This window comes from Engystomops pustulosus, chromosome 4, assembly GCF_040894005.1.
Source record: "Engystomops pustulosus chromosome 4, aEngPut4.maternal, whole genome shotgun sequence".
Taxonomy (NCBI): Eukaryota; Metazoa; Chordata; class Amphibia; order Anura; family Leptodactylidae; genus Engystomops; species Engystomops pustulosus.
Window position 1 is genome coordinate 4,138,016 of NC_092414.1, and position 25,049 is coordinate 4,163,064.

The 25,049-nt window shown below is 57.2% G+C and overlaps 1 protein-coding gene across 2 annotated transcripts in view; it reads right to left on the reverse strand.

Moving 5' to 3' along the window:
- Positions 1–422: 422 nt before the first annotated feature.
- Positions 423–25,049, reverse strand: part of BCAT1 (branched chain amino acid transaminase 1) — a 76,960-nt gene continuing 52,333 nt past the window's right edge. For both annotated transcript variants that reach the window (XM_072144807.1, XM_072144806.1), the window contains exons 3-11: positions 20,625–20,825; positions 18,943–19,053; positions 11,100–11,219; positions 10,852–11,015; positions 10,600–10,742; positions 9,385–9,470; positions 9,168–9,308; positions 6,255–6,323; positions 423–2,165 (exon numbers count right to left, since the gene is read on the reverse strand). In XM_072144807.1, coding sequence (XP_072000908.1) covers positions 2,118–2,165; positions 6,255–6,323; positions 9,168–9,308; positions 9,385–9,470; positions 10,600–10,742; positions 10,852–11,015; positions 11,100–11,219; positions 18,943–19,053; positions 20,625–20,825 — 1,083 coding nt within the window. In that variant the 3' untranslated portion in view covers positions 423–2,117. The remainder of the gene's footprint in view (positions 2,166–6,254; positions 6,324–9,167; positions 9,309–9,384; positions 9,471–10,599; positions 10,743–10,851; positions 11,016–11,099; positions 11,220–18,942; positions 19,054–20,624; positions 20,826–25,049) is intronic.

A 25,049-nucleotide genomic window follows, 5' to 3' on the forward strand; every position in this document is an offset into this window, starting at 1 on the left:
ATTACTGCTCTACGATTATTTCGGATCCCCCTCGGACGTTCTTGGTGCTGATTTTGCAATGTTTGTATTTACAGTTGAGTCTGTGATAAATCTATACGTGACCACTAGAGGGAGACAGTCCCCACTGGGGGTCATTAGTAAGGTGTCCCCTCCCCCGACATATCACACAGAACACGGATGTGGCGTTTCATACACGGATTTATTGCAGGTCGTACATGATACATCGCACGTTAATCACTTGGTCTCGTTGATCATTTCTGTATAATAATTCACTAATCCCTGAATGTAACGATTATAACGATATCAGTCCGTAACCATGGAAACAACATGACGATTGTCAGACACTGATTCTGGGATAACAGTAAATTATCCATCTCCCGGTTATTACAGGGGGACCCCCAATACTCTAGCCTCGGGCAGGACCCCCCTTTCCTGTGAAATCAATGACATTTGTGCTTTATTTTATGTTTTTTTTTTAAAAATAATCTCTATTTTAGGATCATTGTCTATGGGAACCAATCAGATCTGAGCTTCTTTCTCCGGTGACTTCTGTACAAACTGAAAGCATTGTCCTGATTGGTTGTTACAGATAATGGGGCCTGATATAGAGGTTTTCTTTTTTTTTTTTTGTCCAATGAGACCAATCATAATGCAGCTTTCATTTCTTGAACTGCTCTGGTTGACTGTCAGCTCCCCTCTGATTGGTTGCCATGGACAACAATAACAGTTCTGATAAATTTGGCCCTAGATGAACTAGGCCTCAGGCCCCTAGCAACCAATCACAGCACTGCTCTAATGTTGTACCTTGTGCTCAGGAGACAGAAGCCAGGATCTGATTGGCTGATATGGGAAATCACTGCCACTGCCTTCAATAAACTTTATCGGCATGTTCACGGGTCGCTCCTGACATCTGATCATAAAATAATAAAACATAAATGTAAAAAAACTAAAAGTTCTAATAATCTGAGACCCAACAGGTCCAATGTTATCAGAACCGTGTTGTGGATAATCCGGAGCATTAGCAGATGGCGGTGAGCGGTTCTTTGGTTATTATACCTGTTATGTAACGATGTGGAGTGTCACATGACTTTGGTGATATTGGCGCGGAGTGTAGTGAGCGTTATATCCCAGTCACTCGCCGCCGCCTTCTCTTATACTCCAGTCACACCCGGAGCTGCGTGCACATAACAACAACAAAAACCATTGCAGCTTTGGATGTGACTGAGGTACAAGGCTGCCGTAACTTCTCTGATCATAGATCCGCCAGAATTGTGAGTGCAGCTCTGGATGTGACTGAGGTACAAGGCTGCCGTAGTTTCTCTGATCATAGATCCACCAGAGTTGTGAGTGCAGCTCTGGATGTGACTGGAGAGCTGGGGTAGAAAACCCAATGTAACAGTGAAATTGTAGTAAAGCTTTGGATGATATAAGAGCAGAATTGTGCTTGCAGATTTGGGTGTAACAGGAGTATAGGAAACATCATGTAAGAGCAGGATTGTGCTCGCAGATTTGGGTGTAACAGGAGTATAGGAAACATCATGTAAGAGCAGATTTGTGCTTGCAGATTTGGGTGTAACAGGAGTATAGGAAACATCATGTAAGAGCAGAATTGTGCTTGCAGATTTGGGTGTAACTGAAGTATGAGACCAACCATAAGGACAGGCAGTGAGTGCAGCTCTGGCTGTGGCTGGAGGATTTATATTGCAGCTCTGGAGTGTAAAGGAGAACGTGATATCGGAGTTGTGAGTGCAGCTCTGGATGTGACTGGAGGAGGTCCATACACGTTTTGTGCGTAGCTTCGTCTCTTTGTAAGTTTTGTGCTTTTTTTGGATATTGCTTCACCTTAAAGGGACGGCCCCTGATTTAAAGTCTGTCAGGGATGAGGGGGATTAGCGGATTGCACGTGTTCCTTCGCAGGATGATTATGAAGGGTCGTATTCTTTGGACGGAGACGCCGTTTACACGTAAAATTCCTGATTCATCTCATACGGAGGGACGCTGACACACTGTAACGAATCACAGCACAGACTCTGAGGACCAGATATCTACTCATTAACCTACAACTAATAGGGTCCAGGACTCCTGATATCCGGGGGTCTCCGCCTCAGCCGCCAGCGTTACGAGTCTCCCACCAGCACCGACCACTCGCTCTGCGTCCGTCCGTACTGAAACAGAACAAGAAGCAGTCAAAAAACAGCAGCACAGAGGATGTCAGGAGGGGAGGGTGAGAGTTACATAGTGCAGGAGCGGGTCCCAGCAGCACAGAGGATGTCAGGAGAGGAGGGGGAGAGTTACATAGTGGAGGAGCGGGTCCCAGCAGCACAGAGGATGTCAGGAGGGGAGGGGGAGAGTTATATAGAGGAGCAGCCCCAGCAGCACAGAGGATGTCAGGAGAGGAGGATGAGAGTTACATAGTGGAGGAGCGGGTCCCAGCAGCACAGAGGATGTCAGGAGAGGAGGGTGAGAGTTACATAGTGGAGGAGCGGGTCCCAGCAGCACAGAGGATGTCAGGAGGGGAGAGTGAGAGTTACATAGTGGAGGAGCGGGTCCCAGCAGCACAGAGGATGTCAGGAGGGGAGGGGGAGAGTTACATAGTGGAGGAGCGGGTCCCAGCAGCACAGAGGATGTCAGGAGGGGAGAGTGAGAGTTACATAGTGGAGGAGCGGGTCCCAGCAGCACAGAGGATGTCAGGAGGGGAGGGGGAGAGTTATATAGAGGAGCAGCCCCAGCAGCACAGAGGATGTCAGGAGAGGAGGATGAGAGTTACATAGTGGAGGAGCGGGTCCCAGCAGCACAGAGGATGTCAGGAGGGGAGAGTGAGAGTTACATAGTGGAGGAGCGGGTCCCAGCAGCACAGAGGATGTCAGGAGGGGAGGGGAGAGTTATATAGAGGAGCAGCCCCAGCAGCACAGAGGATGTCAGGAGAGGAGGGGGGGAGTTATATAGTGGAGGAGCGGGTCCCAGCAGCACAGAGGATGTCAGGAGAGGAGGGGGGGAGTTATATAGTGGAGGAGCGGGTCCCAGCAGCACAGAGGATGTCAGGAGGGGAGGGGGAGAGTTACATAGTGGAGGAGCGGGTCCCAGCAGCACAGAGGATGTCAGGAGGGGAGGGGGAGAGTTACATAGTGCAGGAGCGGGTCCCAGCAGCACAGAGGATGTCAGGAGAGGAGGGGGAGAGTTACATAGTGGAGGAGCGGGTCCCAGCAGCACAGAGGATGTCAGGAGGGGAGGGGGAGAGTTACATAGTGGAGGAGCGGGTCCCAGCAGCACAGAGGATGTCAGGAGGGGAGAAGGAGAGTTACATAGTGGAGGAGCGGGTCCCAGCAGCACAGAGGATGTCAGGAGAGGAGGATGAGAGTTATATAGTGGAGGAGCGGGTCCCAGCAGCACAGAGGATGTCAGGAGGGGAGGGTGAGAGTTACATAGTGGAGGAGCGGGTCCCAGCAGCACAGAGGATGTCAGGAGGGGAGGGGGAGAGTTACATAGTGGAGGAGCGGGTCCCAGCAGCACAGAGGATGTCAGGAGGGGAGGGTGAGAGTTACATAGTGGAGGAGCGGGTCCCAGCAGCACAGAGGATGTCAGGAGGGGAGGCTGAGAGTTACATAGTGGAGGAGCGGGTCCCAGCAGCACAGAGGATGTCAGGAGAGGAGGGTGAGAGTTACATAGTGGAGGAGCGGGTCCCAGCAGCACAGAGGATGTCAGGAGGGGAGGGTGAGAGTTACATAGTGGAGGAGCAGGTCCCAGCAGCACAGAGGATGTCAGGAGGGGAGGGGGAGAGTTACATAGTGGAGGAGCGGGTCCCAGCCGCACAGAGGATGTCAGGAGGGGAGAGTGAGAGTTACATAGTGGAGGAGCGGGTCCCAGCAGCACAGAGGATGTCAGGAGGGGAGGGGGAGAGTTATATAGAGGAGCAGCCCCAGCAGCACAGAGGATGTCAGGAGAGGAGGATGAGTTACATAGTGGAGGAGCAGGTCCCAGCAGCACAGAGGATGTCAGGAGGGGATAGACTGAGAGTTACATAGTGGAGGAGCGGGTCCCAGCAGCACAGAGGATGTCAGGAGGGGAGAGTGAGAGTTACATAGTGGAGGAGCGGGTCCCAGCAGCACAGAGGATGTCAGGAGGGGAGGGTGAGAGTTACATAGTGGAGGAGCGGGTCCCAGCAGCACAGAGGATGTCAGGAGGGGAGGGGGAGAGTTACATAGTGCAGGAGCGTGTCCCAGCAGCACAGAGGATGTCAGGAGAGGAGGGGGAGAGTTATATAGAGGTGCAGCCCCAGCAGCACAGAGGATGTCAGGAGAGGAGGGGGAGAGTTACATAGTGGAGGAGCGGGTCCCAGCAGCACAGAGGATGTCAGGAGAGGAGGGTGAGAGTTACATAGTGGAGGAGCGGGTCCCAGCAGCACAGAGGATGTCAGGAGGGGAGGGTGAGAGTTACATAGTGCAGGAGCAGGTCCCAGCAGCACAGAGGATGTCAGGAGGGGAGGGTGAGAGTTACATAGTGGAGGAGCGGGTCCCAGCAGCACAGAGGATGTCAGGAGGGGAGGGTGAGAGTTACATAGTGGAGGAGCGGGTCCCAGCAGCACAGAGGATGTCAGGAGAGGAGGGTGAGAGTTACATAGTGGAGGAGCGGGTCCCAGCAGCACAGAGGATGTCAGGAGGGGAGGGTGAGAGTTACATAGTGGAGGAGCGGGTCCCAGCAGCACAGAGGATGTCAGGAGGGGATAGACTGAGAGTTACATAGTGGAGGAGCGGGTCCCAGCAGCACAGAGGATGTCAGGAGGGGATAGACTGAGAGTTACATAGTGGAGGAGCGGGTCCCAGCAGCACAGAGGATGTCAGGAGGGGATAGACTGAGAGTTACATAGTGGAGGAGCGGGTCCCAGCAGCATAGAGGATGTCAGGAGGGGAGGGTGAGAGTTACATAGTGGAGGAGCGGGTCCCAGCAGCACAGAGGATGTCAGGAGAGGAGGGTGAGAGTTACATAGTGGAGGAGCGGGTCCCAGCAGCACAGAGGATGTCAGGAGAGGAGGGGGAGAGTTACATAGTGGAGGAGCGGGTCCCAGCAGCACAGAGGATGTCAGGAGGGGATAGACTGAGAGTTACATAGTGGAGGAGCGGGTCCCAGCAGCACAGAGGATGTCAGGAGAGGAGGGGGAGAGTTACATAGTGGAGGAGCGGGTCCCAGCAGCACAGAGGATGTCAGGAGAGGAGGGGGAGAGTTACATAGTGGAGGAGCGGGTCCCAGCAGCACAGAGGATGTCAGGAGGGGATAGACTGAGAGTTACATAGTGGAGGAGCGGGTCCCAGCAGCACAGAGGATGTCAGGAGGGGAGGGTGAGAGTTACATAGTGGAGGAGCGGGTCCCAGCAGCACAGAGGATGTCAGGAGAGGAGGGTGAGAGTTACATAGTGGAGGAGCGGGTCCCAGCAGCACAGAGGATGTCAGGAGGGGAGACTGAGAGTTACATAGTGCAGGAGCGGGTCCCAGCAGCACAGAGGATGTCAGGAGGGGAGGGGGAGAGTTACATAGTGCAGGAGCGGGTCCCAGCAGCACAGAGGATGTCAGGAGAGGAGGGGGAGAGTTACATAGTGGAGGAGCGGGTCCCAGCAGCACAGAGGATGTCAGGAGGGGAGGGGGAGAGTTACATAGTGCAGGAGCGGGTCCCAGCAGCACAGAGGATGTCAGGAGAGGAGGGGGAGAGTTACATAGTGGAGGAGCGGGTCCCAGCAGCACAGAGGATGTCAGGAGAGGAGGGTGAGAGTTACATAGTGGAGGAGCGGGTCCCAGCAGCACAGAGGATGTCAGGAGGGGAGAGTGAGAGTTACATAGTGGAGGAGCGGGTCCCAGCAGCACAGAGGATGTCAGGAGGGGAGGGGGAGAGTTATATAGAGGAGCAGCCCCAGCAGCACAGAGGATGTCAGGAGAGGAGGATGAGAGTTACATAGTGGAGGAGCAGGTCCCAGCAGCACAGAGGATGTCAGGAGAGGATAGACTGAGAGTTACATAGTGGGGGAGCGGGTCCCAGCAGCACAGAGGATGTCAGGAGAGGATAGACTGAGAGTTACATAGTGGAGGAGCAGGTCCCAGCAGCACAGAGGATGTCAGGAGAGGATAGACTGAGAGTTACATAGTGGGGGAGCGGGTCCCAGCAGCACAGAGGATGTCAGGAGAGGATAGACTGAGAGTTACATAGTGGGGGAGCGGGTCCCAGCAGCACAGAGGATGTCAGGAGAGGGAAGTGGCGGCCTGGATTACCTGGATATCCGTCAGCTCCTTCAGGAAACGAGCAGCCAACTTATTCTCATTGGTTGGGATTTCCAAGTTCTGATAAGACACAAAAGATGAAGCCAAACGCTGCAGGGTGTGAGTACTTATGCATCGTCCTATATGACAGCGCATGTGTATATAGATCAGGGGTGTGAATACTCATGCATCGCACTATATGGGGGGGGGGGTGTCAGTAGATGTGCCTATAGCTCGGGGGTGTGAATACTTATATGGGGGGGGTCAGTAGATGTTCCTATAGCTCGGGGGTGTGAATACTTATATGGGGGGGCAGTAGATGTTCCTATAGCTCGGGGGTGTGAATACTTATATGTGGGGGGGCAGTGGATGTGCCTGTAGCTCGGGGGTGTGAATACTTATATGGGGGGGGGGGGGGGCAGTAGATGTTCCTATAGCTCGGGGGTGTGAATACTTATATGGGGGGGCAGTAGATGTGCCTATAGCTCGGGGGTGTGAATACTTATATGGGGGGGGCAGTAGATGTGCCTGTAGCTCGGGGGTGTGAATACTTATATGGGGGGGGCAGTAGATGTGCCTGTAGCTCGGGGGTGTGAATACTTATATGTGGGGGGGGTCAGTAGATGTTCCTATAGCTCGGGGGTGTGAATACTTATATGGGGGGGCAGTGGATGTGCCTGTAGCTCGGGGGTGTGAATACTTATATGGGAGGGGGGGGTGTCAGTAGATGTGCCTATAGCTCGGGGGTGTGAATACTTATATGGGGGGGGCAGTAGATGTGCCTGTAGCTCGGGGGTGTGAATACTTATATGGGGGGGGGGCAGTAGATGTGCCTATAGCTCGGGGGTGTGAATACTTATATGTGGGGGGGGTCAGTAGATGTTCCTATAGCTCGGGGGTGTGAATACTTATATGGGGGGGCAGTAGATGTGCCTGTAGCTCGGGGGTGTGAATACTTATATGGGGGGGCAGTGGATGTGCCTGTAGCTCGGGGGTGTGAATACTTATATGGGGGGGGGTTTAGTAGATGTGCCTATAGCTCGGGGTGTGAATACTTATATGGGGGGGGGCAGTAGATGTGCCTGTAGCTCGGGGGTGTGAATACTTATATGGGGGGGGGGCAGTAGATGTTCCTATAGCTCGGGGGTGTGAATACTTATATGGGGGGGCAGTAGATGTGCCTATAGCTCGGGGTGTGAATACTTATATGGGGGGGCAGTAGATGTGCCTATAGCTCGGGGTGTGAATACTTATATGGGGGGGCAGTAGATGTGCCTGTAGCTCGGGGGTGTGAATACTTATATGGGGGGGGGCAGTAGATGTGCCTGTAGCTCGGGGGTGTGAATACTTATATGGGGGGGTCAGAGGGTCAGTACATGTGCCTGTAGCTCGGGGGTGTGAATACTTATATGGGGGGGGTCAGTAGATGTTCCTATAGCTCGGGGGTGTGAATACTTATATGGGGGGGCAGTAGATGTTCCTATAGCTCGGGGGTGTGAATACTTATATGTGGGGGGGCAGTGGATGTGCCTGTAGCTCGGGGGTGTGAATACTTATATGGGGGGGGGGGGGGGCAGTAGATGTTCCTATAGCTCGGGGGTGTGAATACTTATATGGGGGGGCAGTAGATGTGCCTATAGCTCGGGGGTGTGAATACTTATATGGGGGGGGCAGTAGATGTGCCTGTAGCTCGGGGGTGTGAATACTTATATGGGGGGGGCAGTAGATGTGCCTGTAGCTCGGGGGTGTGAATACTTATATGTGGGGGGGGTCAGTAGATGTGCCTATAGCTCGGGGGTGTGAATACTTATATGGGGGGGCAGTGGATGTGCCTGTAGCTCGGGGGTGTGAATACTTATATGGGAGGGGGGGGTGTCAGTAGATGTGCCTATAGCTCGGGGGTGTGAATACTTATATGGGGGGGGCAGTAGATGTGCCTGTAGCTCGGGGGTGTGAATACTTATATGGGGGGGGGGCAGTAGATGTGCCTATAGCTCGGGGGTGTGAATACTTATATGTGGGGGGGGTCAGTAGATGTTCCTATAGCTCGGGGGTGTGAATACTTATATGGGGGGGCAGTAGATGTGCCTGTAGCTCGGGGGTGTGAATACTTATATGGGGGGGCAGTGGATGTGCCTGTAGCTCGGGGGTGTGAATACTTATATGGGAGGGGGGGGTGTCAGTAGATGTGCCTATAGCTCGGGGGTGTGAATACTTATATGGGGGGGGCAGTAGATGTGCCTGTAGCTCGGGGGTGTGAATACTTATATGGGGGGGGGCAGTAGATGTGCCTATAGCTCGGGGGTGTGAATACTTATATGTGGGGGGGGTCAGTAGATGTTCCTATAGCTCGGGGGTGTGAATACTTATATGGGGGGGCAGTAGATGTGCCTGTAGCTCGGGGGTGTGAATACTTATATGGGGGGGCAGTAGATGTGCCTGTAGCTCGGGGGTGTGAATACTTATATGGGGGGGGGTTTAGTAGATGTGCCTATAGCTCGGGGTGTGAATACTTATATGGGGGGGGCAGTAGATGTGCCTGTAGCTCGGGGGTGTGAATACTTATATGGGGGGGGGGCAGTAGATGTTCCTATAGCTCGGGGGTGTGAATACTTATATGGGGGGGGGGGTGTCAGTAGATGTGCCTGTAGCTCGGGGGTGTGAATACTTATATGGGGGGGGGTTCAGTAGATGTGCCTATAGCTCGGGGTGTGAATACTTATATGGGGGGCAGTAGATGTGCCTATAGCTCGGGGTGTGAATACTTATATGGGGGGGGCAGTAGATGTGCCTGTAGCTCGGGGGTGTGAATACTTATATGGGGGGGGGCAGTAGATGTGCCTGTAGCTCGGGGGTGTGAATACTTATATGGGGGGGTCAGAGGGTCAGTACATGTGCCTGTAGCTCGGGGGTGTGAATACTTACCTGGCTCTTGTACAGGATCCTCCCCACGGGACACACCACGCAGGCCGTGCCGGCACCGAACATCTCCTGCACCCGCCCCTCCTGCAGCGCCTGCACCAGCTGCGCCATGGTCATGTAGCGCTCCGACACCTTGAACTCCCCCTGTGGGCAGAGAGGTCACTTACTGCCCCGGTGCCTCCTGTGCAGTGGCTGACACCAGAGAGCAATGTCTACCTACCCACTGAAGGGCCAGGTCCAGGATGCTGCGGCGGGTGACCCCCGGGAGGATGATGCCATCTAGTGGTGGAGTTGCCAATTCCAACTCTGTGACACAGACACGTAAGAATGTATGAAGACAACTGCATGGCCACCATTCAGGAGGCCGGGGAAGCTGGGTTATGTATGACACTGGCTGTGCACATGCAGGGGACTGGGAAAGCTGGTTTATGTATGACACTGGCTGTGCACATTGAAAGCTGGGTTATGTATTACACTGACCATACAGGAAGCCGGGAAAGCTGGGTTATGTATGAGACTGAAGATGCAGGAGGCCGGGAAAGCTGGATTATGTATGACACTGGCTGCACACATGCAGGAGGCTGGGAAAGCTGGGTTATGTATTAAACTGGCTGTGCACATGGAAAGCTGGGTTATGTATTACACTGACCATGCAGGAAGCCGGGAACGCTGGATTATGTATGACACTGGCTGCACACATGCAGGAGGCTGGGAAGGCTGGGCTATGTATGAGACTGAACATGCAGGAGGCCGGGAAAGCTGGATTATGTATTACACTGGCTGTGCACATGGAAAACTGGGTTATATATGACACTGGCTGTGCACATGCAGGAGGCTGGGAAATCTGGGTTATGTATGACACTGACCACGCACATGCAGGAGACTTGGAAAGCTGGGTTATGTATGACACTGACTGCGCACCTGCAGGAGGCTGGGAAAGCTGGGTTATGTATGACATTGATCACGCACATGCAGGGGGCTGAGAAAGCTGGGTTATGTATGACATTGATCACGCACATGCAGGGGGCTGGGAACGCTGTGTTATGCACAGCGTGGTTTCTGGTGCAGTGTGCCAGCGATTGTTGTCTTGCTCTCACATGACCCGGAAGCTTCAGCAGAACATTAACCCTCGAGCGCCTGATAAGAACTTAATGATGTTTTCTTCGGAAGGAGAAGGAAATCTGAGCCACAAATTGGATTTGGAAAGTAATTTGTCAGGTCCGGTCAGCGGCCATCTGTCCCCGCGCTGAGCCCGGAGCCGCCTCCCACCTGCCTTAAAGGGGCGGCGCCACCACAACTGCCTGATTCTTGTTATTTTGTATCAGTGTTTTATGTAATCTGCATTCTCCACCTCGGCCACTAGATGTCAGCAGAGCCGCACAATCCTGGGAGCTTCTCTATTTATGACCTGCTGCGATTATTACCAGATTCTCACCTCCATCCTCATTGGTCCAGAAGAGGAAGAGATTCATTGTGCCGACCTCGGTGATCTGCTCGTCCTGACCGTACAACCAGAGGACCTGCTGACAGCCGTAGTCCTGGGCCTCGTACTGAGCGAACAGCGAGTTCCCATAATTCCTACAACAAACAGGAGCCCTTTAATGTACACAGCGCCAGGCCCCGCTGCAGTACTGGGTCCTCCCACTAGGGGAGCTGTTCTGTAAGGAGTCAGGGTTAGGAGCCTCACCCTCCGATTTTGCTGTCCCCGGTGCCGCCCTTCCAGGCTCGCACGTATTTGGGGTCGGCCCACAAGGAGATGGGGTTAAAGGCTCCGCTGGAGAAGTAGGGCCCCACCGGGCTGAGGATGACGTACAGCAGGGCCGCGGAGGACTTCTTCACTCCCAGGGAGGGCTGCATGGAGGGGGAGGAGACATTGTATCAGGTCTCCGGCTCCTCCTCCTCATTTACATATTATACAATAACCCCGACACTCACCTCGGTCCCGATGAATACGGGTCGGATGTAGAGGCTGGCGGCGCTGGACTGTGGCACCCACTCTCTGTCCACGTGGATCAGCTTCTTGATGCAGTCCAGCAACTCCCCCCGATCAAAGGGCTGCAAAACACAGGAGACGGGGGGCTGCCTTATATGGGGCGGAGACCCTAGATACCCTGCGGGGTGCTGCCTTATATGGGGCGGAGACCCTAGATACCCTGCGGGGTGCTGCTTTATATGGGGGCGGAGACCCTAGATACCCTGCGGGGTGCTGCTTTATATGGGGGCGGAGACCCTAGATACCCTGCGGGGTGCTGCTTTATATGGGGGGCATAGACCCTAGATACCCTGCGGGGGGCTGCTTTATATGGGGGCGGAGACCCTAGATACCCTGCGGGGGGCTGCTTTATATGGGGGCGGAGACCCTAGATACCCTGCGGGGGGCTGCTTTATATGGGGGGAGACCCTAGATACCCTGCGGGGGGCTGCTTTATATGGGGGGAGACCCTAGATACCCTGCGGGGGGCTGCTTTATATGGGGGCGGAGACGCTAGATACCCTGCGGGGTGCTGCTTTATATGGGGGGAGACCCTAGATACCCTGCGGGGGGCTGCTTTATATGGGGGCGGAGACCCTAGAAACCCTGCGGGGGGCTGCTTTATATGGGGGCGGAGACCCTAGATACCCTGCGGGGGGCTGCTTTATATGGGGGCGGAGACCCTAGATACCCTGCGGGGGGCTGCTTTATATGGGGGCGGAGACCCTAGATACCCTGCGGGGGGCTGCTTTATATGGGGGTGGAGACCCTAGATACCCTGCGGGGGGCTGCTTTATATGGGGGCGGAGACCCTAGATACCCTGCGGGGTGCTGCTTTATATGGGGGGAGACCCTAGATACCCTGCGGGGGGCTGCTTTATATGGGGGTGGAGACCCTAGATACCCTGCGGGGTGCTGCTTTATATGGGGGGAGACCCTAGATACCCTGCGGGGTGCTGCTTTATATGGGGGGAGACCCTAGATACCCTGCGGGGTGCTGCTTTATATGGGTGGAGACCCTAGATACCCTGCGGGGGGCTGCTTTATATGAGGGGGGAGACCCTAGATATCCTGCGGGGGGCTGCTTTATATGGGGGTGGAGACCCTAGATACCCTGCGGGGGGCTGCTTTATATGGGGGGAGACCCTAGATACCCTGCAGGGGGCTGCTTTATATGGGGGCGGAGACCCTAGATACCCTGCGGGGGGCTGCTTTATATGGGGGCGGAGACCCTAGATACCCTGCGGGGGGCTGCTTTATATGGGGGCGGAGACCCTAGATACCCTGCGGGGGGCTGCTTTATATGGGGGCGGAGACCCTAGATACCCTGCGGTGGGCTGCTTTATATGGGGGCGGAGACCCTAGATACCCTGCGGGGGGGCTGCTTTATATGGGGCGGAGACCCTAGATACCCTGCGGGGTGCTGCTTTATATGGGGGCGGAGACCCTAGATACCCTGCGGGGTGCTGCTTTATACTGGGGTGCGGGGTGCTGCTTTATATGAGGGGGGAGACCCTAGATACCCTGCGGGGGGCTGCTTTATATGGGGCGGAGACCCTAGATACCCTGCGGGGTGCTGCTTTATATGGGGGCGGAGACCCTAGATACCCTGCGGGGGGCTGCTTTATATGGGGGTGGAGACCCTAGATACCCTGCGGGGTGCTGCTTTATATGGGGCGGAGACCCTAGATACCCTGCGGGGGGCTGCTTTATATGGGGGCGGAGACCCTAGATACCCTGCGGGGGGCTGCTTTATATGAGGGGGGAGACCCTAGATACCCTGCGGGGTGCTGCTTTATATGGGGGAGGAGACCCTAGATACCCTGCGGGGGGCTGCTTTATATGGGGGGAGACCCTAGATACCCTGCGGGGGGCTGCTTTATATGAGGGGGGAGACCCTAGATACCCTGCGGGGGGCTGCTTTATATGGGGGTGGAGACCCTAGATACCCTGCGGGGGGCTGCTTTATATGGGGGGAGACCCTAGATACCCTGCGGGGGGCTGCTTTATATGGGGGCGGAGACCCTAGATACCCTGCGGGGGGCTGCTTTATATGGGGGAGGAGACCCTAGATACCCTGCGGGGTGCTGCTTTATATGGGGGAGGAGACCCTAGATACCCTGCGGGGTGCTGCTTTATATGGGGGAGGAGACCCTAGATACCCTGCGGGGGGCTGCTTTATATGGGGGAGGAGACCCTAGATACCCTGCGGGGGGCTGCTTTATATGGGGGTGGAGACCCTAGATACCCTGCGGGGGGCTGCTTTATATGGGGGCGGAGACCCTAGATACCCTGCGGGGGGCTGCTTTATATGGGGTGGAGACCCTAGATACCCTGCGGGGTGCTGCTTTATATGGGGGCGGAGACCCTAGATACCCTGCGGGGGGCTGCTTTATATGGGGGCGGAGACCCTAGATACCCTGCGGGGTGCTGCTTTATATGGGGGCGGAGACCCTAGATACCCTGCGGGGGGCTGCTTTATATGGGGGGAGGCCCTAGATACCCTGCGGGGGGCTGCTCTATAAGGGGGGCGGAGACCCTAGATACCCTGCGGGGTGCTGCTTTATATGGGGGCGGAGACCCTAGATACCCTGCGGGGGGCTGCTTTATATGGGGGCGGAGACCCTAGATACCCTGCGGGGGGCTGCTTTATATGGGGGGAGGCCCTAGATACCCTGCGGGGGGCTGCTCTATAAGGGGGGCGGAGACCCTAGATACCCTGCGGGGTGCTGCTTTATATGGGGGCGGAGACCCTAGATACCCTGCGGGGGGCTGCTTTATATGGGGGCGGAGACCCTAGATACCCTGCGGGGTGCTGCTTTATATGGGGGCGGAGACCCTAGATACCCTGCGGGGTGCTGCTTTATACTGGGGTGCGGGGTGCTGCTTTATATGAGGGGGGAGACCCTAGATACCCTGCGGGGGGCTGCTTTATATGGGGCGGAGACCCTAGATACCCTGCGGGGGGCTGCTTTATATGGGGGCGGAGACCCTAGATACCCTGCGGGGGGCTGCTTTATATGAGGGGGGAGACCCTAGATACCCTGCGGGGTGCTGCTTTATATGGGGGAGGAGACCCTAGATACCCTGCGGGGGGCTGCTTTATATGGGGGGAGACCCTAGATACCCTGCGGGGGGCTGCTTTATATGGGGGTGGAGACCCTAGATACCCTGCGGGGGGCTGCTTTATATGGGGGGAGACCCTAGATACCCTGCGGGGGGCTGCTTTATATGGGGGCGGAGACCCTAGATACCCTGCGGGGGGCTGCTTTATATGGGGGGAGACCCTAGATACCCTGCGGGGGGCTGCTTTATATGGGGGTGGAGACCCTAGATACCCTGCGGGGGGCTGCTTTATATGGGGGGAGACCCTAGATACCCTGCGGGGGGCTGCTTTATATGGGGGCGGAGACCCTAGATACCCTGCGGGGGGCTGCTTTATATGGGGGGAGACCCTAGATACCCTGCGGGGGGCTGCTTTATATGGGGGCGGAGACCCTAGATACCCTGCGGGGGGCTGCTTTATATGGGGGGAGACCCTAGATACCCTGCGGGGTGCTGCTTTATATGGAGGGCGGAGACCCTAGATACCCTGCGGGGGGCTGCTTTATATGGGGGGAGACCCTAGATACCCTGCGGGGGGCTGCTTTATATGGGGGTGGAGACCCTAGATACCCTGCGGGGTGCTGCTTTATATGGAGGGCGGAGACCCTAGATACCCTGCGGGGGGCTGCTTTATATGGGGCGGAGACCCTAGATACCCTGCGGGGGGCTGCTTTATATGGGGGGCGGAGACCCTAGATACCCTGCGGGGTGCTGCTTTATATGGGGCGGAGACCCTAGATACCCTGCGGGGGGCTGCTTTATATGGGGAGCAGACCCTAGATACCCTGCGGGGTGCTGCTTTATATGGGGGTGGAGACCCTAGATACCCTGCGGGGGGCTGCTTTATATGGGGAGCAGACCCTAGATACCCTGCGGGGTGCTGCTTTATATGGGGGTGGAGACCCTAGATACCCTGCGGGGGGCTGCTTTATATGGGGCGGAGACCCTAGATACCCTGCGGGGGGCTGCTTTATATGGGGCGGAGACCCTAGATACCCTGCGGGGGGCTGCTTTATATGGGGCAGAGACGCTAGATACCCTGCGGGGTGCTGCTTTATATGGGGCGGAGACCCTAGATACCCTGCGGGGTGCTGCTTTATATGGGGCGGAGACCCTAGATACCCTGCGGGGGGCTGCTTTATATGGGGCAGAGACGCTAGATACCCTGCGGGGGGCTGCTTTATATGGGGGCGGAGACCCTAGATACCCTGCGGGGGGCTGCTTTATATGGGGGGGGGAGACCCTAGATACCCTGCGGGGGGCTGCTTTATATGGGGCGGAGACGCTAGATACCCTGCGGGGGGCTGCTTTATATGGGGAGCAGACCCTAGATACCCTGCGGGGTGCTGCTTTATATGGGGGCGGAGACCCTAGATACCCTGCGGGGTGCTGCTTTATATGGGGGGAGACCCTAGATACCCTGCGGGGGGCTGCTTTATATGGGGACGGAGACCCTAGATACCCTGCGGGGTGCTGCTTTATATGGGGAGCAGACCCTAGATACCCTGCGGGGGGCTGCTTTATATGGGGGGAGACCCTAGATACCCTGCGGGGGGCTGCTTTATATGGGGCGGAGACCCTAGATACCCTGCGGGGTGCTGCTTTATATGGGGGCGGAGACCCTAGATACCCTGTGGAGGGCTGCTTTATATGGGGGTGGAGACCCTAGATACCCTGCGGGGGGCTGCTTTATATGGGGGGAGGCCCTAGATACCCTGCGGGGGGCTGCTCTATAAGGGGGGCGGAGACCCTAGATACCCTGCGGGGTGCTGCTTTATATGGGGGCGGAGACCCTAGATACCCTGCGGGGTGCTGCTTTATACTGGGGTGCGGGGTGCTGCTTTATATGAGGGGGGAGACCCTAGATACCCTGCGGGGGGCTGCTTTATATGGGGCGGAGACCCTAGATACCCTGCGGGGGGCTGCTTTATATGGGGGCGGAGACCCTAGATACCCTGCGGGGGGCTGCTTTATATGAGGGGGGAGACCCTAGATACCCTGCGGGGTGCTGCTTTATATGGGGGAGGAGACCCTAGATACCCTGCGGGGGGCTGCTTTATATGGGGGGAGACCCTAGATACCCTGCGGGGGGCTGCTTTATATGAGGGGGGAGACCCTAGATACCCTGCGGGGGGCTGCTTTATATGGGGGTGGAGACCCTAGATACCCTGCGGGGGGCTGCTTTATATGGGGGGAGACCCTAGATACCCTGCGGGGGGCTGCTTTATATGGGGGCGGAGACCCTAGATACCCTGCGGGGGGCTGCTTTATATGGGGGGAGACCCTAGATACCCTGCGGGGGGCTGCTTTATATGGGGGTGGAGACCCTAGATACCCTGCGGGGTGCTGCTTTATATGGAGGGCGGAGACCCTAGATACCCTGCGGGGGGCTGCTTTATATGGGGGGAGACCCTAGATACCCTGCGGGGGGCTGCTTTATATGGGGGTGGAGACCCTAGATACCCTGCGGGGTGCTGCTTTATATGGAGGGCGGAGACCCTAGATACCCTGCGGGGGGCTGCTTTATATGGGGCGGAGACCCTAGATACCCTGCGGGGTGCTGCTTTATATGGGGGCGGAGACCCTAGATACCCTGCGGGGTGCTGCTTTATATGGGGCGGAGACCCTAGATACCCTGCGGGGGGCTGCTTTATATGGGGAGCAGACCCTAGATACCCTGCGGGGTGCTGCTTTATATGGGGGTGGAGACCCTAGATACCCTGCAGGGTGCTGCTTTATATGGGGCGGAGACCCTAGATACCCTGCGGGGGGCTGCTTTATATGGGGGGGGGGAGACCCTAGATACCCTGCGGGGGGCTGCTTTATATGGGGGGGGGAGACCCTAGATACCCTGCGGGGGGCTGCTTTATATGGGGCGGAGACGCTAGATACCCTGCGGGGGGCTGCTTTATATGGGGAGCAGACCCTAGATACCCTGCGGGGTGCTGCTTTATATGGGGGTGGAGACCCTAGATACCCTGCGGGGTGCTGCTTTATATGGGGGCGGAGACCCTAGATACCCTGCGGGGGGCTGCTTTATATGGGGGTGGAGACCCTAGATACCCTGCGGGGGGCTGCTTTATATGGGGGGGGGAGACCCTAGATACCCTGCGGGGTGCTGCTTTATATGGGGGGAGACCGTAGATACCCTGCGGGGGGCTGCTTTATATGGGGGCGGAGACCCTAGATACCCTGCGGGGTGCTGCTTTATATGGGGGGAGACCCTAGATACCCTGCGGGGGGCTGCTTTATATGGGGACGGAGACCCTAGATACCCTGCGGGGTGCTGCTTTATATGGGGGTGGAGACCCTAGATACCCTGCGGGGGGCTGCTTTATATGGGGGGAGACCGTAGATACCCTGCGGGGGGCTGCTTTATATGGGGGCGGAGACCCTAGATACCCTGCAGGGGGCTGCTTTATATGGGGGCGGAGACCCTAGATACCCTGCGGGGTGCTGCTTTATATGGGGGCGGAGACCCTAGATACCCTGCGAGGTGCTGCTTTATACTGGGGGGCGGGTTGCTGCTTTATACTGGGGGGCGGGGTGCTGCTTTATACTGGGGGGCGGGGTGCTGCTTTATACTGGGGGGCGGGGTGCTGCTTTATACTGGGGGGCGGGGTGCTGCTTTATACTGGGGGGCGGGGTGCTGCTTTATACTGGGGGGCGGGGTGCTGCTTTATACTGGGGGGCGGGGTGCTGCTTTATACTGGGGGGCGGGGTGCTGCTTTACACTAGGCGGCGGGGTGATGCTTTACACTGGGGTGCGGGGTGCTGCTTTATACTGGGGTGCGGGGTGCTGCTTTACACTGGGGTGCGGGGTGCTGCTTTACACTGGGGTGCGGGGTGCTGCTTTATATGGGGGCGGAGACCCTAGATACCCTGCGGGGTGCTGCTTTATATGGGGGCGGAGACCCTAGATACCCTGCGGGGGGCTGCTTTATATGGGGGCGGAGACCCTAGATACCCTGCAGGGGGCTGCTTTATATGGGGGCGGAGACCCTAGATACCCTGCGGGGTGCTGCTTTATATGGGGGCGGAGACCCTAGATACCCTGCGAGGTGCTGCTTTATACTGGGGGGCGGGGTGCTGCTTTATACTGGGGGGCGGGGTGCTGCTTTATACTGGGGGGCGGGGTGCTGCTTTATACTGGGGGGCGGGGTGCTGCTTTATACTGGGGGCGGGGTGTTGCTTTATACTGGGGGGCGGGGTGCTGCTTTATACTGGGGGGCGGGGTGCTGCTTTAAACTGGGGGGCAGGGTGCTGCTTTATACTGGGGGCGGGGTGTTGCTTTATACTGGGGGGCGGGGTGCTGCTTTATACTGGGGTGCGGGGTGCTGCTTTACACTGGGGTGCGGGGTGCTGCTTTACACTGGGGTGCGGGGTGCTGCTTTATATGGGGGCGGAGACCCTAGATACCCTGCGGGGTGCTGCTTTATATGGGGGCGGAGACCCTAGATACCCTGCGGGGGGCTGCTTTATATGGGGGCGGAGACCCTAGATACCCTGCGGGGTGCTGCTTTATATGGGGGCGGAAACCCTAGATACCCTGCGGGGGGCTGCTTTATATGGGGGCGGAGACCCTAGATACCCTGCGGGGGGCTGCTTTATATGGGGGCGGAGACCCTAGATACCCTGCGGGGTGCTGCTTTATGATTAATGATGAAGAACACTGCCCCTGCTGGACACAGAACGACTTACAGGCAGAGTCAGTCTCTTGGCGGAGCGCAGCATCCTCTCCATGTTCAGCTGAGGCCGGAACATGCGAATCTCCCCGTCTGCTCCCCGATACGCCTTCATACCTTCAAAGAGCTGCACAAGAAAGACACCGTCATGTGAGAGGTAGTCACAGCCCCGCCCCCTGCCTGTATATCCTGTGTGAGAGGTAGTCACAGCCCCGCCCCCTGCCTGTATATCCTGTGTGAGAGGTAGTCACAGCCCCGCCCCCTGCCTGTATATCCTGTGTGAGAGGTAGTCACAGCCCCGCCCCCTGCCTGTATATCCTGTGTGAGAGGTAGTCACAGCCCCGCCCCCTGCCTGTATATCCTGTGGGAGAGGTAGTCACAGCCCCGCCCCCTGCCTGTATATCCTGTGTGAGAGGTAGTCACAGCCCCGCCCCCTGCCTGTATATCCTGTGTGAGAGGTAGTCACAGCCCCGCCCCCTGCCTGTATATCCTGTGTGAGAGGTAGTCACAGCCCCGCCCCCTGCCTGTATATCCTGTGTGAGAGGTAGTCACAGCCCCGCCCCCTGCCTGTATATCCTGTGTGAGAGGTAGTCACAGCCCCGCCCCCTGCCTGTATATCCTGTGTGAGAGGTAGTCACAGCCCCGCCCCCTGCCTGTATATCCTGTGTGAGAGGTAGTCACAGCCCCGCCCCCTGCCTGTATATCCTGTGTGAGAGGTAGTCACAGCCCCGCCCCCTGCCTGTATATCCTGTGTGAGAGGTAGTCACAGCCCCGCCCCCTGCCTGTATATCCTGTGTGAGAGGTAGTCACAGCCCCGCCCCCTGCCTGTATATCCTGTGTGAGAGGTAGTCACAGCCCCGCCCCCTGCCTGTATATCCTGTGTGAGAGGTAGTCACAGCCCCGCCCCCTGCCTGTATATCCTGTGTGAGAGGTAGTCACAGCCCCGCCCCCTGCCTGTATATCCTGTGTGAGAGGTAGTCACAGCCCCGCCCCCTGCCTGTATATCCTGTGTGAGAGGTAGTCACAGCCCCGCCCCCTGCCTGTATATCCTGTGTGATGGTAGTCACAGCCCCGCCCCCTGCCTGTATATCCTGTGTGAGGGGTAGTCACAGCCCCGCCCCCTGCCTGTATATCCTGTGTGAGAGGTAGTCACATCCCCGCCCCCTGCCTGTATATCCTGTGTGAGAGGTAGTCACATCCCCGCCCCCTGCCTGTATATCCTGTGTGAGGGGTAGTCACAGCCCCGCCCCCTGCCTGTATATCCTGTGTGAGAGGTAGTCACAGCCCCGCCCCCTGCCTGTATATCCTGTGTGAGAGGTAGTCACAGCCCCGCCCCCTGCCTGTATATCCTGTGTGAGAGGTAGTCACAGCCCTGCCCCCTGCCTGTATATCCTGTGTGATAGGTAGTCACAGCCCCTCCCCCTGCCTGTATATCGTGTGTGAGAGGTAGTCACAGCCCCGCCCCCTGCCTGTATATCCTGTGTGAGAGGTAGTCACAGCCCCGCCCCCTGCCTGTATATCCTGTGTGAGAGGTAGTCACAGCCCCGCCCCCTGCCTGTATATCCTGTGTGAGAGGTAGTCACAGCCCCGCCCCCTGCCTGTATATCCTGTGTGAGAGGTAGTCACAGCCCCGCCCCCTGCCTGTATATCCTGTGTGATGGTAGTCACAGCCCCGCCCCCTGTGATGACATCACTCACCTCTATGGCGTAGTTGAAGACACTGCACGCTGGGTGGAGGCTCAGGTTCTGGAGGGGTCTGATTTGGGGCGTCCTCCAGCCCTTCTCCGCGCTCCACTCTACGCTCAGCATGTGATCGGTGAATGACGCCCCGAACACCAGGGAACTCGGGTCCGGCTTCTCCTTTGGGGAGTCTGTGAGCTCGATGCTGAGATCCGAGGCCTGGGAGGAGAGAACGAGACAAAGGTCCAATAATCCTGCGGGGATGGAGGGGCCCGGACCACCAGGGATTCATCTCCTCATCACCCAGGACCACCAGGGATTCATCTCCTCATCACCCCGGACCACCAGGGATTCATCTCCTCATCACCCAGGACCACCAGGGATTCATCTCCTCATCACCCAGGACCACCAGGGCTTCATCTCCTCATCACCCAGGACCACCAGGGATTCATCTCCCCATCACCCAGGACCACCAGGGATTCATCTCCTCATCACCCCGGACCACCAGGGATTCATCTCCTCATCACCCAGGACCACCAGGGATTCATCTCCTCATCACCCAGGACCACCAGGGATTCATCTCCTCATCACCCCGGACCACCAGGGATTCATCTCCTCATCACCCAGGACCACCAGGGATTCATCTCCTCATCACCCAGGACCACCAGGGATTCATCTCCTCATCACCCCGGACCACCAGGGATTCATCTCCTCATCACCCAGGACCACCAGGGATTCATCTCCTCATCACCCGGACCACCAGGGATTCATCTCCCCATCACCCCGGACCACCAGGGATTCATCTCCCCATCACCCAGGACCACCAGGGATTCATCTCCCCATCACCCCGGACCACCAGGGATTCATCTCCTCATCACCCAGGACCACCAGGGTTTCATCTCCTCATCACCCAGGACCACCAGGGATTCATCTCCTCATCACCCAGGACCACCAGGGATTCATCTCCTCATCACCCAGGACCACCAGGGATTCATCTCCTCATCACCCCGGACCACCAGGGCTTCATCTCCTCATCACCCAGGACCACCAGGGATTCATCTCCTCATCACCCAGGACCACCAGGGAGTCATCTCCTAATCACCCCGGACCACCAGGGCTTCATCTCCTCATCACCCAGGACCACCAGGGCTTCATCTCCTCATCACCCAGGACCACCAGGGCTTCATCTCCTCATCACCCAGGACCACCAGGGCTTCATCTCCTCATCACCCAGGACCACCAGGGATTCATCTCCTCATCACCCCGGACCACCAGGGCTTCATCTCCTCATCACCCAGGACCACCAGGGATTCATCTCCCCATCACCCAGGACCACCAGGGATTCATCTCCCCATCACCCCGGACCACCAGGGATTCATCTCCTCATCACCCAGGACCACCAGGGATTCATCTCCTCATCACCCAGGACCACCAGGGATTCATCTCCCCATCACCCAGGACCACCAGGGCTTCATCTCCTCATCACCCAGGACCACCAGGGCTTCATCTCCTCATCACCCAGGACCACCAGGGAGTCATCTCCTCATCACCCCGGACCACCAGGGCTTCATCTCCTCATCACCCAGGACCACCAGGGATTCATCTCCTCATCACCCAGGACCACCAGGGATTCATCTCCCCATCACCCAGGACCACCAGGGCTTCATCTCCTCATCACCCCGGACCACCAGGGCTTCATCTCCTCATCACCCCGGACCACCAGGGAGTCATCTCCTCATCACCCAGGATCACCAGGGCTTCATCTCCTCATCACCCAGGACCACCAGGGATTCATCTCCTCATCACCCAGGACCACCAGGGATTCATCTCCTCATCACCCAGGATCACCAGGGATTCATCTCCTCATCACCCAGGACCACCAGGGATTCATCTCCTCATCACCCAGGACCACCAGGGATTCATCTCCTCATCACCCAGGACCACCAGGGATTCATCTCCTCATCACCCAGGATCACCAGGGATTCATCTCCTCATCACCCAGGACCACCAGGGCTTCATCTCCCCATCACCCAGGACCACCAGGGATTCATCTCCCCATCACCCAGGACCACCAGGGCTTCATCTCCTCATCACCCAGGACCACCAGGGATTCATCTCCTCATCACCCAGGACCACCAGGGCTTCATCTCCTCATCACCCAGGACCACCAGGGATTCATCTCCTCATCACCCAGGACCACCAGGGATTCATCTCCTCATCACCCAGGACCACCAGGGATTCATCTCCTCATCACCCAGGACCACCAGGGATTCATCTCCTCATCACCCCGGACCACCAGGGATTCATCTCCTCATCACCCAGGACCACCAGGGCTTCATCTCCTCATCACCCAGGACCACCAGGGCTTCATCTCCTCATCACCCAGGACCACCAGGGATTCATCTCCTCATCACCCAGGACCACCAGGGATTCATCTCCTCATCACCCAGGACCACCAGGGATTCATCTCCTCATCACCCAGGACCACCAGGGATTCATCTCCCCATCACCCAGGACCACCAGGGATTCATCTCCCCATCACCCAGGACCACCAGGGATTCATCTCCTCATCACCCAGGACCACCAGGGCTTCATCTCCTTATCACCCAGGACCACCAGGGCTTCATCTCCTCATCACCCCGGACCACCAGGGATTCATCTCCTCATCACCCCGGACCACCAGGGATTCATCTCCTCATCACCCCGGACCACCAGGGATTCATCTCCTCATCACCCCGGACCACCAGGGATTCATCTCCTCATCACCCAGGACCACCAGGGATTCATCTCCCCATCACCCAGGACCACCAGGGATTCATCTCCTCATCACCCAGGACCACCAGGGCTTCATCTCCTTATCACCCAGGACCACCAGGGCTTCATCTCCTCATCACCCCGGACCACCAGGGATTCATCTCCTCATCACCCCGGACCACCAGGGATTCATCTCCTCATCACCCCGGACCACCAGGGATTCATCTCCTCATCACCCCGGACCACCAGGGATTCATCTCCTCATCACCCAGGACCACCAGGGATTCATCTCCTCATCACCCAGGACCACCAGGGATTCATCTCCTCATCACCCAGGATCACCAGGGATTCATCTCCTCATCACACAGGACCACCAGGGATTCATCTCCTCATCACACAGGACCACCAGGGATTCATCTCCTCATCACACAGGACCACCAGGGATTCATCTCCTCATCACCCAGGACCACCAGGGCTTCATCTCCTCATCACCCAGGACCACCAGGGATTCATCTCCTCATCACCCCGGACCACCAGGGATTCATCTCCTCATCACCCCGGACCACCAGGGATTCATCTCCTCATCACCCCGGACCACCAGGGATTCATCTCCTCATCACCCAGGACCACCAGGGATTCATCTCCTCATCACCCAGGACCACCAGGGCTTCATCTCCTCATCACCCAGGACCACCAGGGATTCATCTCCTCATCACCCAGGACCACCAGGGATTCATCTCCTCATCACACAGGACCACCAGGGATTCATCTCCCCATCACCCAGGATCACCAGGGCTTCATCTCCTCATCACCCAGGACCACCAGGGATTCATCTCCTCATCACCCCGGACCACCAGGGAGTCATCTCCTCATCACCCAGGACCACCAGGGATTCATCTCCTCATCACCCAGGACCACCAGGGATTCATCTCCTCATCACCCCGGACCACCAGGGATTCATCTCCTCATCACCCAGGACCACCAGGGATTCATCTCCTCATCACCCAGGACCACCAGGGATTCATCTCCTCATCACCCCGGACCACCAGGGATTCATCTCCTCATCACCCCGGACCACCAGGGATTCATCTCCTCATCACCCCGGACCACCAGGGATTCATCTCCTCATCACCCAGGACCACCAGGGATTCATCTCCTCATCACCCAGGACCACCAGGGATTCATCTCCTCATCACCCAGGACCACCAGGGATTCATCTCCTCATCACCCCGGACCACCAGGGATTCATCTCCTCATCACCCCGGACCACCAGGGATTCATCTCATCACCCAGGACCACCAGGGATTCATCTCCTCATCACCCCAGACCACCAGGGATTCATCTCCTCATCACCCAGGACCACCAGGGATTCATCTCCTCATCACCCAGGACCACCAGGGCTTCATCTCCTCATCACCCAGGACCACCAGGGATTCATCTCCTCATCACCCAGGACCACCAGGGCTTCATCTCATCACCCAGGACCACCAGGGCTTCATCTCCTCATCACCCAGGACCACCAGGGATTCATCTCCCCATCACCCAGGACCACCAGGGATTCATCTCCTCATCACCCAGGACCACCAGGGAGTCATCTCCTCATCACCCAGGACCACCAGGGAGTCATCTCCTCATCACCCAGGACCACCAGGGATTCATCTCCTCATCACCCAGGACCACCAGGGATTC